General features: G+C 51.3%; 1 protein-coding gene across 7 annotated transcripts; it reads left to right on the top strand.

The window, feature by feature from the left end:
• The first annotated feature begins 7,033 nt into the window (after nt 1-7,033).
• On the top strand, nt 7,034-15,545 carry TMEM61 (transmembrane protein 61). 7 transcript variants are annotated; one of them, XM_054072360.1, is made up of 3 exons: nt 7,034-7,058; nt 11,998-12,410; nt 14,984-15,535. In XM_054072360.1, exons 2-3 carry the CDS (start codon nt 12,061-12,063, stop codon nt 15,267-15,269), a joined length of 636 nt encoding a protein of 211 aa, XP_053928335.1. In that variant the 5' UTR covers nt 7,034-7,058; nt 11,998-12,060; the 3' UTR covers nt 15,270-15,535. The 7 variants fall into 7 exon arrangements, with proteins under 7 accessions (XP_053928335.1, XP_053928332.1, XP_053928331.1 ...); XM_054072357.1 differs by lacking the exon at nt 7,034-7,058 and adding an exon at nt 7,109-7,278; XM_054072356.1 differs by lacking the exon at nt 7,034-7,058 and adding an exon at nt 7,480-7,549.
• Nucleotides 15,546-15,869: the final 324 nt, after the last annotated feature.

The raw sequence follows: 15,869 nt of genomic DNA, 5'->3' as shown, positions 1-15,869 counted from the left end.
ATTCCTCAGTGGAGGAGAGCAAGCTCATGGGAAGCCATCAGTTGTCTCCATGGCCCCTTTGGGCACGTCTGAGAGTTAGAAGAGGCAGCAGTCAGAGAAGTGCTCATGGTTACCTGTTTCCTTCCATCAGTGAGATCCTGGAGACATCGACTGCGATAGGCATCAGAAAGGAGCTGCAGTCACTGAAAGGCCCACCCTGTGCACTAAATATGTTATTTCAGACTCATGGTATATCTCTTTTTCTCCAGATAATGGACATGTGTGCCAGTGGTCTTCAAGGTGTTCAGAGTGAACTTTGTTATTAAGGCAATTGTGAACCACGGTTGGTGATGAATGTCTCCAGGACTCCTTCCACCACTTGCCTCCCGCCTGCTCTTGCCTGGAGTGGTAAATGCTGTGGGAACGTGCAAAAAGTATTTGGGACTAATGTGACTGTGAAGGCTTGCCAATGTTACTGGAGGAAAACACTGGAATTTATTTTTCTGTACAGGCTATATTTTTCTCCCATTTTCAGCTCCCAGCAATTCTACATGTGTGTTTAGCCTCCAGATGTACTTGTGGGCCCTTTTCCTCCAAATAAAGCTAGGACTTTAGCTGCCTTGGCCATCATAATTCTCTCCACCGGGTGCTGTCACTCCATCACCTGTCTGCTTTCATTTATTTCAACATTTTAAAAATTTCATGGGCCCACTCACAAATGACGTAAACTGATAAAACTCCAGGCTACGCTCCAAAAACATCAGTGTAACTGTAGGATCTAGCCCTTTGGGTTTATCTACCTATACCAAAGGAAAACAGAAAAGCTCTAAGCAAAGACAAAATGGAAAAGAACAGCTGGAAAAGAGCAGTTCAAAATGTTGGTTATGTAACAGTTGTATAGCTATTATAGTTACCTAGCACAGCCTTCTCAGAAGCGAAGCAATCACAGCCAGATAAGTTAATAATTAAGGATGATGAAAATATACCACTGTTCCAATAATAAGGAGGCATATTAATCTTACTGAAGATAAAAGGAGGCATATTTAATATGGGTCAGTGCTATCTGATAGGCTGCAAATGCCCCTTTCTCACTAGAGAACTTGGTAAAAAATCAGGTCAAAGAGTGATTGCTGGTATCTATTAAGCCATTTTACTCTCCTCCGTGTTGCTTGCGTCCTTTTGATGGCAGACGTGCCTTGGTGTCAGTCCACGTTGGGAAGTGACTCACTCCCACGTGTATGGATCTGAGCAGAAGGAAGCTGGAGGCTTATAGAAGAGGTTCCTGCCCCTTTCTGTTGAGGGTGACAAGGTGTGCTCCTGTATGTGGATCATCTCATAGGGATAGACAACAATTTCGGACTGAGAACTGAATAATAGACCGGTCCTCACCCCTGCAAATAAGCAATTGGCAAAGGTGTCTGTACAGAAAGATGTTGCAGGTGGGAGTGCTCAGTCTCATTTAATACAAGAGATTCCTGTAAGGTTCAGTTTGGCAGACTTGATTAGAGAAATATTCGAAAATGAGACAGTAATTCCAATACCTCCTGACAAAATGAAAACCTATTTTTTTTGTACATCTAGCAAGTGCAGAAATGCGATGGCTGCAAAACTGTACCAATGGGGAGTAGTGAGCTTTCTATACCTGTACACAGAACTCCTGTGACTCTCAGTTGTCTGAGAACGGGTAAACACACAGATCCTGTCTTCAGCTCATGCTAAAACCTTCTGCAGCCTCGTGTGCTGAGCTGGAGACTTGCACAACTGCTTTCTGTCTCCTTCTGCCCTCTCCACCCTTGGCAAGGCCCATTTTTAAACAAAATGCTTAAAATCCTCAGGAGATCAGCCAGCAGCCAACTATTGTCATCCCAGAGCAGTTAATTACCATTATCTCTAGTATCAATCAAGAGCCTGTAATAAACTCTGAACTTTTATTGCATTGAGCTGTCCATTCACATCCAGACTAACACAGATTATAGAGCTGGGATGAGCTCTCTCCTACTGGAAGTAGCACAGTGAATGGCTGAGGGAGGAGGGTTTCATCCCTCTGCAAGGCAAGCAGTTGCCCACCAACATGAGTTGGCAGTTTTCTGGCATACGAGTATTTACACCTCCGAAGATGTGTGGTAAAAGCTACACTTTTTCAAATAAGATGTGTAGCCAGATTAGCTCCTAGCTTAAGGAAGGGCCCGATATATTTTGGGGAGAAAGATTAACTATATGGGTCCCAGAAGACTTCACAGGGTGGTCAAGCAGGGAAGCCTATGTTCTCCATCAGGGATGACAAGTCTTTCTCTCAGGGACGCTACGTCTTATGGGTGCTCTCTCTGAGGTCCTGTCACAGTCTGCGATGCTGGTGGTAAGTCAATATGGGAGACAGAGACCTTTTTTTTTCAGTCTGAATGTAAGAAATTTAGGCAATGTTTTCCATCTGTTCTTCACATGCCTCCTTGTAGATGCTTGTTACTCACCTTCATGTCCTTCTCTTTCTCCCAAGCTAGTATAGGGTCTGATTTTCTCTAACACGTGGAGGAAAGAGATAGCAGCAACCTGCTCCTACACCTGCAAAGGAGAAAGTTTTAGCTACTGCTGTTTCTTTTAGGAGTAAATTGGGAGAAGGTATTTGGATTGGAGCTTTAATCTACAGACCTAACTGTCGTGTGAGCCAAATTTCTCATTAAGGGCACAGTGGCACTGCTCTTGGCTTCACTGGAGATGAGGGTTGATATCCGCAGTCAGACTGGTTCTGACACTTTTAATGCCATATCAGAGAAGTTGCAGCCCTTTATTTCCCAATCTTTCCTGTCATTTTTGCAGGATTTTGAAATTGTCTGCAGTTACCTAGAAACTCAGGTAAGAAGATGTGAATGTGCCAGGTCAGAAGTGAGGCAAAGTCTGCAGGCAGAAGTGACTGCTTTTACTAGGTCGGCAGACAATGTTACAGACAAGCTTTGAAGAAAGCAGACAAGCTTTGGGGCACAGCAGTACAGCCAGAGGAACATCACTGCTGCTGGAAGGAAGAGACTGACATTTGCTGTTTGAAATGGAGACCACATGGCATGAAGAAAACAGAAGCAAGCCGCGTAACACCTACCTCCCAGGCTGGTGTAAGGAACAGAGCAGCTTTCCCATGTGCCTCATCACCTGTAACCCTCAGACACAAGGTGCTGACCCAAATGCTCTGACCTGCAGGAGAGCTTCTGTGCCTGAAAGTCTATTTGGATTTTTTTTTTCAAGCTATATACCCCATAGACTAGTAAAAAGTGCTCTCTCCTTTCAGCCATACATTGCATATCTCCTCAGGCTCTCATGCCTGCAACAAAAGTTTTGCAGGGTTTGCTGGTAGCATAATGTCCCTCAGCAACCTCCCAGCACAGCACACTGATGTGAGCAAGTGCTTGTAGGCAGCCTGATGCCACGTCAGGAGGTGCAATAATACAGGGAGAACTGGGAAAGGCAATCAGCTATGGAGCATCTGGGACGGGTGTGTGACACTGAGGGTTTCCTCATGGCTCCACACCCAGTGGTGACAAGAGCTAGATATCTGCTCTACCTTTGCTCTAAAGATCATTATTAATGCTGATTTTAAGCTTCTCTTTTGCACTTGCATCACGAGGGAAAAAAAAAATCCCATCACCTACTCCCTGGAGACTGCTGTAATAACTGAGAGCAGTGGAGACATGGAGACTGCACAGGTTCTTGAGGATGTCAAAGTAGATTGAGTTCATCCTGTATGTAATGGCGAATTCAACTGGAAAGCAAATTTAGGCAGTTTTGTCTTTGATTGTAAGTACTTGCTACTTTTTAACCATCAAGATTTGGAATCAAGAACACAGGGGCTCAATCCTCAGCTATTCAATGTGTGGGGTAAAGCTAACTGCTGCTGTTTTCCAGCAGTCAGTGCAGATCTTTGATAGCTGCCTCTGCTCAGGTACAGCAGCTGCGCTCACAACTGGCATCAAGCTTGACTGAGGAGCCTACAAGGCTGAAAATCGATGTTTCTTCACCACAAGGCAAATGGCAACTCATGCTCTGGTACAGCCACAACACTGACCACCTGTAAAACGTTGCATGGTGGGGTGCAAATGGTGCATGTTCCCAGAAAGAGAAGCTCAGACCTGAAATGTGCACAGTACATGGTGCCTCCCTAAGGCAAAAATCTCCAGGAGCTCTGGAAAAGTTTTACCTGACTAAAGATTGACGAGAGGCATCAGGATTTAACTCTTTCATTTTCCCACCCTTTTAAAGGCAAATTTCAAATCCTTTGCAGATTTTGGTGGAAAGCTCCTAGGAAGCTCCTACTGTCCCCATTTGCAACACAGAAATGTCCCTTACAGGAAACCCACAGTTTTATCATGCCAGTTTATCTACCCAGTGGCCTCAGCGGGAGGTGGCACCTCAGCCTGGTGCTCCTGAGGGAACACAAGTGCTGAATGAAAAGGAAAAGGAGTTTAAGATCACTGCTCATCCATAAAGATCTCTGTGGATGAAGGTATCAGTACTTCTCACTTTCCAGGACTTCCCACCGTAGCTGTGTTCCTCAGCATAGTGTGGCTTTACACACTGTTGTTTAGGACATGTTACAGTCAGGTTAGCACATTTTAAAGCTTTAAAACACTTAAAGTTTTTTGGTCCAGAGGCTTGCTGGGTGTCTGATATAACTAGTGCAGAAACCACTTCAGAAACTGATATTAAGCAAGTGATTGAGCTGAATGTAGTTAATGTAATCTTGCTTTTCTGTTGTAGTTCAAATCCAGTAAAAGCTGTTGGAACTAAATAATAAGATATGTCATGTACAAAATGGGCTTCTGCAGTCAGTAAAGTCTTGGGGGAAAAAAATAGCTGTCTGCAGGAAGAGTACTTCTTGGTGAAGGTGGCCACAACAAACACACCCCGCTTTGTGGTCATGAGGTTGATACCCTTCCACATCCAAACGCTAGGCTTTTCCTGCTGGAGAGCAAGGGTGAGTCCTAAGCCTTCCAGCTTCCTAAATAGCAGAACCACGAAATGGCCAGCCGGGGGTTCAACCCCAAATAAGCCTAAGGACATTGGTGAACTTTGCAGCATTTGAAGATGTAGGACAAATATATTCAATACCTAAATTTACTTACTGGATTAACTAGAAGTGCCTGAGCCAGTATATCAATTAATGCAACTAATTAGGCATTTTAAGAAGATGCAAATTAAAGCAAAGATAGATAACAGGAGGTTTCTCCCTTGCTTTACGTGTACTGGGTGCAGGAACTCCTTCCCATCTGCACATCCTCATGGCTGCGTGCTGTAGCCGCTTATCGGCTTGGCAGGCAGCACCCGGCTTTGCTGTGCCTAGTGGCCCATGCTGAGGGGAGGCACGAGTTGTGCTAGTCCCATGGGAATGGCTTCTCTGTGGACCTAGACAATGTAGGCACCTTGTGCCTGCTGAGACACGTTCCCTAAAGTCTCATCAGTGACTCTAGGGGGACCATCATGGGTTGCAGCACCCTTGTCAGGGGCAGCTGGGCGCAGGGAGTGTGGCTTGGGTACCAAATCACCGATGGAGACCTGCAACCTGCCCCAGGATGTCGACACTCCTGTCCCAGGTATAAAGGCCCTAGTAAGGAGCTGGAGCTCTTCTTTTCTGGACTTGGGGCCCTGGTGCACCCAAACTGACTCTTGACTTGGTGCTCTGGTGTCAATCACCTTGTCGTGATAAGGCAGAAAGTGCATGCATGTGAGCACGTGCACACACACACACATGCACACACACGCGTGCACACTCACATGAGGTGTTGAAAAAGCTGACTTATTTAACCTGATTATACAGTGAAATGCAAGATTTTACATGTAATTTGCTGCAGCAGCAAAATGTGGTGAAAGGTGAATCAAAAAGCAGCATTTTTCCACTGTGCCAGCAGCGTTGATCAGGCAGAGCATCCTTACCTGGGGGAGGCAATTACTGGAACAATCTCTCTTTCTCTGTTCCTCCTTTGTTCCTGTTCTTGCAGGAGCTGTAACTGTCTTTTAAATCTTGTTTTCTCTGCCACAGTTTCAGCATGCATGGGATGTTTTACATAATTTGTGCAGATATTCTGTCTTTATTCTGCAGAAGCCCTTTGCCTGCACCCTGTGATGTGCTGCAGCACCTTGTCCACCAGAAGAGAAGTTCTCATAAAGTTTGGCCAAGGTCCTGATAAGCAGACAGAGGTGCTGGCACTCTTCTGTGATGGGCACGCTCAGCACTTCCAGCTTTTGCCCTGTTGCAAAAACTTTGTCATGGGTTTGTGGCTGCCTGTAGGCCAGCTCTGTGGGGGAGACGGAAGATCCCATCTTGTTATGGGACTGGAGGACCAAAGGGCCAGAGCAGTGCATTGGCACAGAGCCCCCTCACTCTCTACAGCCCTGTGCTAGGAAGGGCACACCGAGCCGTGTGCCAATGACACCCTGAAGTGCTTCAGAAGCCATTGAACAATCAAATTTCAATTAAATGTTACATCGAGCAGGTAAGGAGCAGGAGATGTCTCATTGTCCTTTAACAGGAGAACTGGTGAATCACAGTGCCTGCATCACTCATGGATGGTAATGTGGGTGCTCAGCATCAGCATATCTGTGACAAAGGAATCCAGCTGTTAACTCCTGGAATCCTAAGGGCCAAAAGCTCTTCTGCCAAGGGGCGAAGACCACAGAGTTTGGAGATGCGGGATTTATTGTTGGCGATTGCACCCTGGGGTTTGAGGGCTCTGCTGCATCCCAGCCTGGTGGGTGAGGCCATACTGGGGTGCTGGCCTGGGAGCCCCCTGTCCCATGCTCCTCTGTGATGGAGACCCAAGCTGCTACCAGGACAGCCCCTTGTGAACCAGCCCTCTTTGTGCCTCAGTTTACCATTTGTATAACTCCTCAGCGTCAGCAGGGGCTGCACTCCTGCACATTTTCCACTAGGCTGAGTGGCTACCAAGCATATACGAAGCACATAATTAATTACACAGCAAGGCTGTGCATCAGCCCCTGCAGCCTGTGCAGATGAACCCTGAAGTGCTTTTGAACCAGAGAAGTGAGGAGCTGCAAGCAGTGCGGGAACAGCAGCCCAGGGTTCAGCTACAGTGCAGGTATATCTGTAGAAATGGCTTTTTCTGTCAGCGATGCTCAGCTGTAGCTGAAGAGTAACACAGCGGATCTGTGAGAGCGCACAACAACAGCACTGTGCAGCACGACAGCTGCGAATAAACTCCACCTGTGCGATGAGAAAGCACGCCCGAGTCCCGATGCCCATCACACGGACCATCCTGAACCTCAGAGCAGAGCACTTGCCTCTTGGTTAACATCCAGGTATCCTCATGAGTGCTGCAGGGTAAATAGATCCATCTGAAACAGGGCAAAGGGGCAGTACTGGCATTTGAGGTGAGGAGAACCGAAGTGGTTACAAAGCAACTCGTGGCGGTTCCGCCGGTGCTGCCGCGAGGGTGTCCCACCCGGGGGACGGAGGCGTTCCGTGCGCTGCTGTCCCACCCGCGGGGCGGTGGTGTTCACGGGGCTGCGGTACCGGCAGGGCACCTCTCACGGGCTCTGCAGCACGAAGCCCTCCCCAGGCCCCCGACAGGTCTGTCCCCGACTCCTGCCCCCCCCGGGGATGGCAGGGCTCTGCGCCCCCGTCCCTCAGGAGCACGGGCAGCGCCCCGCAGCCGGGATCACCCCCGAACCACACACCGGGCGCTTCCAGCCTCACCCTTCCCCTCCCCGGCACTCTCGGACCGGGAGAGCCGCCCCCTCAGCGATCCGAACGCAGCGAGCCCGGCAGCGCCCTTCGCCTTTGCCTTTTCCCCCAGTACCGGCGCGCGCGGAACGCGACGGGACGGCTGCGAGCGGAGCCGCCCTCCCGGGAGGGAGCGATGGGAGCCCCGGGAGGGAGCAATGGGAGCCCCGGGAGGAGCGGTGGGATTCCCGGGAGAGAGCAGTACGATGCCCGGGAGGGAGCAATGAGAGCCCCAGGAGGGAGCGGTGGGATTCCCGGGACGGAGCAATGGAAGCCCTGGGAGGAGCGGTGGGATTCCCGGGACGGAGCAATGGGAGCCCCGGGAGGAGCGGTGGGATTCCCGGGAGAAAGCGGTACGATTCCTGGGACGGAGCAATGGGAGCCCTGGGAGGAGCGGTGGGATCCCCGTGAGGGAGCAATGGGAGCCCGGGGGGGAGCGCCCCGCCCGGCCCCCGCCCCGCCCGGCCGCGCCCCCCTCCTCCGCCGCTCCGCGGGAGCCGCTCGGCCGGAGCGGGGCTGGCGGCGGCGGTGAGTGAGCTGCGGGGGGCGGGGGGGACACGGAGCTCGGCTCCGGCAGCGGGGGAGGCTCCGGGGGCACCGGCGGGACCCCGGAGCTCCGCTTCTGGGAGGAAAACGCCGGGTTCGGGCATCGCCGCCGTCGGGGCTGGAGCTGCGGGGGCCTCGCTTCGTGCGGGTCCCTCCGTCTGAGCGGCTCCGGGACTGGAGCTCTTTCAAAAGCTTCGGTGTTACTTCGGTCTGGGTGGGTACGACCCCCTAGTAATGGTGACAGTAGTGACAGCAAACCTAGCCGAAGGCAGGAGGGAATCCCAGTGACCCGCTGGCACTTGGGCGTGTGTCTCCTCTGGGTTCCTTTGGTCACATCTGCATGCGGTTAAAGGGCTCCAGCGCGGTGGGGAAGGACAGGCGGCAAACACCGAGAAGGGATGGGATGCGGAGGTGGATTTCTTGATGTCAGTGGGAGAGATTCAAAACTCTTTTCATTTCTTGTTTCGCTGGGAAAGAGCGTTTTTCTGAGTAATGCTTAGACCCTATGAATCACCATCTGCATAACTTTATATGGGGGATGCTATTCTCAGCATCTTACTGGAACTATGCAAACTATTAATGTTTGTGTCTGTTTGTACACGCAATGTGCAAATCTCTTTCCCCGGAAAGAATATTTTGGAGTAGGTCAAAGGAGGAGACGGGACAGAACGAAATGTAAGGGTGGCTTGGCGAGTGGAAATGGGTGTTTGGTAGCCCCTCCGTGGAAACCTGTGCTGGAAATGGTCACCAGGAGACCTCATGTGTGAGATGTGGAGTGCCCTGGGAGTGGGGTCAGGGCCAGGCTTGGGGAGCAGGGGTTTGGGTGCTGCCCTGGCCTCACACCTCTGCTCCTGCCCCTGCTCCTTCGGCCTCTTCTTCCAAGTGGTTGATGGGCTGAGAAAAACATCACATATCTTTTAAAGAGGTCCAGGAGAGCCATGCCAGCCAGAGAGGGGGATTGGCAAGAGGACAGTGGGATGGCAATGTCACCCAGCACAGAGGAGCCACCCCTGCTGCTGGAGCATGTGCGGGGTAGGCTGGAGGAGCTCTTAGCGTTGCTCTCTGCGCTGCGCTGCTTTTGTCAAAAGAGAAGAATTTATTCTCTCAGGCTGTCAATCTGTCACCTCCCAGAGGCTCTCCGCCTCCCCCTCACTGCCGCTGCTCCCAGATGTGCACAGTGCTAAGGGCTGCAAAATTCCCAGTGCCTGAGCTGGGGAATCACAGCATCTCCCAGACCTCACCAGGCTGGCCCCAAAATGAGAACACTGTTGGCTGCAGGAGCTGAACATTTCAATTCTTGGTGCTGTTTCAAGCCAGGCTTTCAGTTTGGAGCTACCTGATTTCCATGCAGTTGGATCGAGAGCTTTGCTGTAGGTTTTTGGGGTTGTAGCATGCTTTTTTTTCAAATCATATTGGCTGAAAATTTTCCAGGTAAATGTGGTGCTCTCAAAAGGAGCTGGATTCACGGGTCAGTAGGGTCCTTGCGCTCTCCTGAGCATCTATGGCTGCAAGGCAGCATGAGCCCAGCTCGCCTGCTGGTTCCTGCTTGTGTTCGGTGGTGAGTTGGAGGATGCTGATCCCTATTAGCATCAGCTGGCATTTCTAACCGGTCTCTAACAGTCCCTTTTCTGTCTCATCTCAGACTTGGGCTCCTGACCTCAGGATGAGAACTGGAGCATGTTGTCAAGGCTCCCAGTCCTGCAGCCTTCCTGGAGGCTTCCTGAATCCCACTTCTCATCAGATTTCTTCATTAAACATAGATTAGATCAAATGATGTTTCTTTCACTATGAAGTAATTTGGCTTTCCATTTAGTGGGCCCATCTGATAAATAAAGGCTTGAAGTAATGTAATTTCACCTGTCCTTGATCACACCAAGTCTGTGCTGGAATTCTGAGCCCTCCTTAGCTCTGGCTTGGCACTTCCAGATCTCGAGGTACAATTTGAGTCCCCGCTATAGGTGGAAACAAAGCCCTGCCTGGAGGAATGGAGACCAAAGCCACCAGATTAATTTCATTTTCTGACATACAGGCAAAGTGATGAAGGCAGAGATTGGAGGTGAGTGTGGGTCACCTACGCAGCTCTCCATCCACCTCTGTGTGTAAGCCACATCTCCATTCTGGACAGTCTCTAATGTGCAGGGTCTCCACTGGCACTGCCACTGTGAGAAGCCCTTGCAAGGGCGTCACCCAAGACTGAATCTGTATAGGGGTGCTGGTGCTTAATTCCCACATGGTCCAAAGCTTTTTGTCCATCAAGAAATGGGAGCTGTACCTGTATCTTTTTGCTGGTTAGTGAGCAGGGCCAGAGCGGATGTGATGGGACCTCTCTTCCTCCCTGCTTGCTGGGAGTTGGGGGCTGGGGATCTCCATGCCCAGAGACCAGATGCTTATTGTATGATGAAGAAAGCAAGGGGGAATGAGATCTCTAGAGGTCAGAAACTAGCTCCCTCTCCTCAAATTTTCCTGTGCTGGGGAAGGATGGTTGCTCTCAGCATGTAATATTGAGCTGACAAGTGCCACCCAGCAGGAACATGTGTCGCTGCCTCATCTCTTTGGTTGTCAAACCAATCTTAAACACTCTGATAGGGATGGTGAAGGTGGTGTTAACACCTGCAGGATCAATCATGCTGGGGAGCTGAGAAGGGGGGAGCAAGATTTGATATGCAAAAGCTCATTTGGAGGAAGACCGAGCAGATTGTTCCAGTGTCAGGGTATTTAACCGACCTTCAAAATAAACTGAAGCCCCACTCCGCTCCTGGAGTGTCTCAAAGTGGGACATCACAGCTGGGTCAGTAAAAGCCTCATAGATCTCAGTGGCCTGTTGCCTTAGTCCGCCCTGGCGTAGCAGAAATACTGACTTCAGCAGTAGGCCATACCCTCTCCAAGGGTTTAGCTTATATCTAGCACATTCCTGACTTTTAATGGAGATGCGCATTTATTCCTGTTCCCATCCTTGCCCTGAGCTTGGTTGTGGTGGGGACCGCAGCTATTGTGGGCTCCCAACAGCCACAGGAGAGCTCTTTGGGGTCCCTGCTCACTGGCATCTCAGAAGCTATCTGTAGCTGAGGCCCCTTGGGTTGCCAGCGGAGGGTTTTTCTTTCCCCTGATACAGCAGCTCTGTGACTTTCAAAGGTGGTACTTGGGCATTTTCCCTGAGAAAACAAGAAGCAGTGCTGTGCCAAATCCCCTGGGCTATGGGCTTTTGACCGGTGATGCCAGTCACCTGCTGTCACCACAGGACTGTTTCAGATGAGAAAACACCTTCAGTTTCAGATGAGAAAATATATACACTGGTAATTCAGAAGCGATGACATCTTACATTTATATCCCTTTCCCTACCCTCTCCCATAAGCCTTGCTTTGATCAGAAACCCAGCTGGCATTCCTCCAAGCTTGGGAGAAAGTCTGGAATCAAACCCAAAGACAAGAGCTGTGCAGGTCCCCAGAGCCGCCTCTGTAGCTCCCCTGGCTGGGGCTCTCACTGCCTCCATGGGAGCACTGGGTCATTTCTGGAAAATTATGATGTTTTTATGAGGCTGTTGGGAAGTTTACAGGTCCAAACTGGTGGCTGCCTTTGCTCTGCCCAAGGGTTTCCCATATGAGATGGTGGAAATGCCCCTTCTGATGGCTGATAATACATAGCTAAAGAGCGTGCAACTCCTAGAGAGGTCCTACCTCAGTAGTTTTCTCCTCTGGCAGGTCTTCCATGACCTTGTCCCACTCAAACCCAGGCCATTTCTTGTCTTGCAGGACGTGGGCTCTCTCTTATGCCTTGTCTCACTCTTCTCTCGTCCTAAAATCTCCTCAAAAAGGATGGCAGCTGCCTCTTTCCGCTACGGCATGACCATCACGGGGGCTGTGCTGCTGGTGACAGGAACGCTGTGTTTTGCCTGGTGGAGCGATGGGGAAGTGGGCTCCACAGCCAACAGTGGAGCTCGCCTTCTGCCTCCCCAGGAAGCCAAGGTGGTTCCCAGCTCCTCCTCCAATGCCCTGCTCCGCTCCGTCAGCTTCTTCTGCTGTGGCATTGGTGGCATCCTCCTCCTCTTCGGGCTCCTCTGGTCTGTGAAAGCCAATGCCAGGGTGGTCTCCCGCCGCTACCAGTACCATTTCCCCAGGGACCTGCAGTACTTCACCGCGGAGCCTCTGGAGAAGTGGAACTGCAGGTGGGTGCCACGTCTGTGTGTGGTGCTTGGGTGGGAAGAAGTCAAGGGTGGGTTTGACTGTCCCGGCATGGCCATACATCTAAGCCTGCTCCCAGGCTTTCTTGCTGGTGAGCTCAGATGAGCGGCAATGCCGCTGTGCTGCTAGTTGCTGCTCAGACCCCATTTGTGCTCTCCTCCTGCTCCCTGAGCAGATGCTCTTGCTCATTAGTGTCAACCTTCACCCAAACCCCTGCAACTTACCCTTGCTGCAGGCACCCTCTGTGCCCACTGGCTCAGCCACAGACAGATCTCCTTGCCCTGTGGGGCCATTGCTGGCTGAGAAAGACATCTCCTTAACATAGTCTCCAAACAGAAGACCACAGTGGTATTCTGACAGAAGGACTGGATTTGGGAGTGGGGGGACTCATCCAGACTTCCATCTCCTGAAACCTTCCCTGGTGCCACAAGCTGCAGTGCCTTATAAGGGTGACAGGGTTTGTGCTGTCTTTAATGGACACAAAATCTATGTTAAAGGTGTTAAAAAGGAGGAAAATAGTCCTCAGGCTGGCATTAAGTGAGATGGGAGTGCAGGTGAAGGGACCCACTATGTAGTCCATTTTGGATTCTGGGAAGACCCCAAACACCACCTGAACACCACTGGTGTTTGTCAGGTCCCCAGACTCTTCCTGTATGAGGCTGAGATTTATTCCCATTTCTTGATTTAAAAGTTTTTTGATCAAAAGAGGTTTTTTTCAGAGACTATTGTGGAAGCTGAGCCAGCCAGCCCTTCGCACTGCTGTTTTATGTAGTCACAGCAAAGATCGTGGCTCCAGCATGAATCGGGCTCTGGGGAAAAGCAGCACAGCACTGAAAGAAACTCTTAAGAACACAAGCTCATACAAATTCAGTTGGTGTGGGTGGCACGTTTCTGGTTCTCTGAGGGTTTTGGTGCCCATCTGAGTATCTGGGGATGAGATCATGAGGCGGTCTGGGCAGTCTTGGAGGTTTCCTCCTCCTGTGCAGCCCTTTGCTGTGCTCCCCATGAGGAATGTCTCTTTCCCTGAGCTCCCACCTCCTGTTCTAGACAGTGCCCCGGCACTGCTGGCACTGCAGGAACTCCGCATCCCTTGCTTAGCATTTGCACAGCAAAGCCTTTTATGCTGGGAGAAACCTGTCTCTCTGCATTTCCAAGACAGCATCCCTTTGAGAACTGAGGCTCTTTGGCAAAAGCCATGGCACGAATGCTGGGGGAGGTAGGTCTGGGACAGGGGGCCGCCACCTTCGCGATGGAAGAATCTCTGCAGAACATCACAGCTTTCCCTTTGGACCAGCTGTGCCCCTCCAGTGCCTGCAGCCTCCCTGAGCCACTGCACAGGGTTTGCATCTGCAAAAGCAAGTAGAGAGTGAGTTGCTTTCAAAGCCTCCCCATCTTTGGAGCTGCACCATTGCATAGGGTGCTGAGCACGGCCGTGTATAGGGTAAAGGTTGGGTGGAGGTTTTCCCTGTACACAAGCTGTGTTTGCTCAACAAAGCACTGCTGGAAGTGTCACCAAGCTTAGCTGGCACATGAAGGGCTCTGGCGGGCACGAGGGTGGGGCATGGCCATATGGGACTGGGATGCCCAGCTAAGGCCACTCACTTGAATGCCAGCAGCCACTGTGCTTTGGGGGTGGCTTTGGGGTTAGGCAGATGATGAGGATGCTCTCCAGCCCTTGGGAAGCAGTGCAGTGCGGAACGGAGGGGCAGATGTCTTGAGACTCAGCGCGTCTGCTGCTTTGTGGTCAGCCCTGCAGTTGTAGCCCTTAATGCAAGAGGTGGCAGCTGTTAGAGGCTGCCTTGACTTCCTCTTCTTGGATCAAGGGTTAATAAACCCAGGGGGAACGGGGCAATGTTGCTTTGTGGCAAGGTCTGGTGGATTGTGTCCTTCCTCCCACATGGCTCGCCACCCACTTGGTGCTGGGAAGTGGCTGACACAATCTTCCAGTGACCCCAGGCAGGCAACACTTGCCATCCGCAGCTCCAGCGATGGGATTGATGGGCTGCTGGGATGCTCTGGTTGACAAGTGCTGGGGTGCTCCAGTTGACAAGGCACTGGGATGCTGTGGCTGGCAGGTGCTGGGACACGAGCGGCTGAGAGAGCTGGGGTTGTTTAACCTGGAGAAGAGGAGGCTGAGGGGAGACCTTATTACTCTCTACAACTACCTAAAAGGAGGTTGTGGAGAGGAGGGAGTTGGGCTCTTCTCCCAAGTGACAGGGGACAGGACAAGAGGGAATGGCCTGAAGCTCTGCCAGGGGAGGTTCAGGTTGGATATCAGAAAAAAATTCTTCACGGAAAGAGTCATTGGGCACTGGAACAGGCTGCCCAGGGAGGTGGTCGAGTCGCCTTCCCTGGAGGTGTTTAAGGAAAGGGTGGGTGAAGTGCTTAGGGACATGGTTTAGGGAGTGTTAGGAATAGTTGGACTCGATGATCCAGTGGGTCCTTTCCAACCTGGTGATTCTGTGATTCTGTGTGACAGGGCACAGGCATGCTCCAGTTTTTGTGTGCTAGATTGCTCCAGTTAATGGAGTGTGCTGTTGGATTTCTTCCCTCACAGTACCTGGGATGCCAGCACCATCCCCACCTATGAAGAAGCCCTGACCTGTAGACCTGCACACGGTGCCCCAGCCTACATCCATCCTCCAGGGAGGAAGGAGGAGCTCACGCCACCCCTGTACCGCTACCTGGATGAGGACCAAAGCTGGCAGGGTGGTCGCCGGCGCAGCTCCTCCGACAGCGCCTTGTTCCGCCCCAGCCCATCCTGGCTGGAGACACAACACCCTGGAGAGCCACAGGCAACGCCTCCCCCCAGCTACGAGAACATCAGTGTCCGGGGGGTCTGAGCTGGTGGTGGGAAGGGGCTGGGACTCTGCGGGTGGCTGCCCAGTCCCTCAGCTTTAAACTTCCATTGCTGGGGTGAGAGCAGACTGGGCGAGAAGTGGGAGGGGTCCATCTGGCTTTCTGAGCGATCTGCTTGGGCAGTTGGGTTTGTGGGTCCCGTGGGAGATGCCTTTGGAGCGGCAGGGGTAACTGGCATGTTTGAAAACCTTTGTATTTTTAATAAAACCACTCCTGGCTGCAGATGCTTTGCATTCCCTGCTCTGACCAACCCTGGCGAGCTCATATCAGGCCAGGGGCTGCCAACTCAAAGCAAGAGATGTATAATAAAAACTGCAGCAAAACAAGGAGTCTGTTTGGAGAAAAACACTCTCCATGCTGCCCCATTTGCTCCTCTGCCTTTTCAATGCCCCTTCCAGCCATATCTCCATCCCTTCCACCTTGCTTACCCCGCGTACAGACTTCCTGTGCCTCACTTCATTTGGTTTAGAGATGTTCAGTGGCTCGTGCTTGCATTCAGGGCATCTGAGTGCACTTGGCATTTCAGGCAATATCCTACAAAAAGACAACCTGAGCGGCACAACCCCCTCCCTGCCCATCACGGA

This window comes from Cuculus canorus, chromosome 8, assembly GCF_017976375.1.
Source record: "Cuculus canorus isolate bCucCan1 chromosome 8, bCucCan1.pri, whole genome shotgun sequence".
In the NCBI taxonomy this organism is placed as follows: domain Eukaryota; kingdom Metazoa; phylum Chordata; class Aves; order Cuculiformes; family Cuculidae; genus Cuculus; species Cuculus canorus.
The sequence above is the reverse complement of the archived record's forward strand: the minus strand, read 5'-3'. Positions and strand labels throughout refer to the sequence as shown.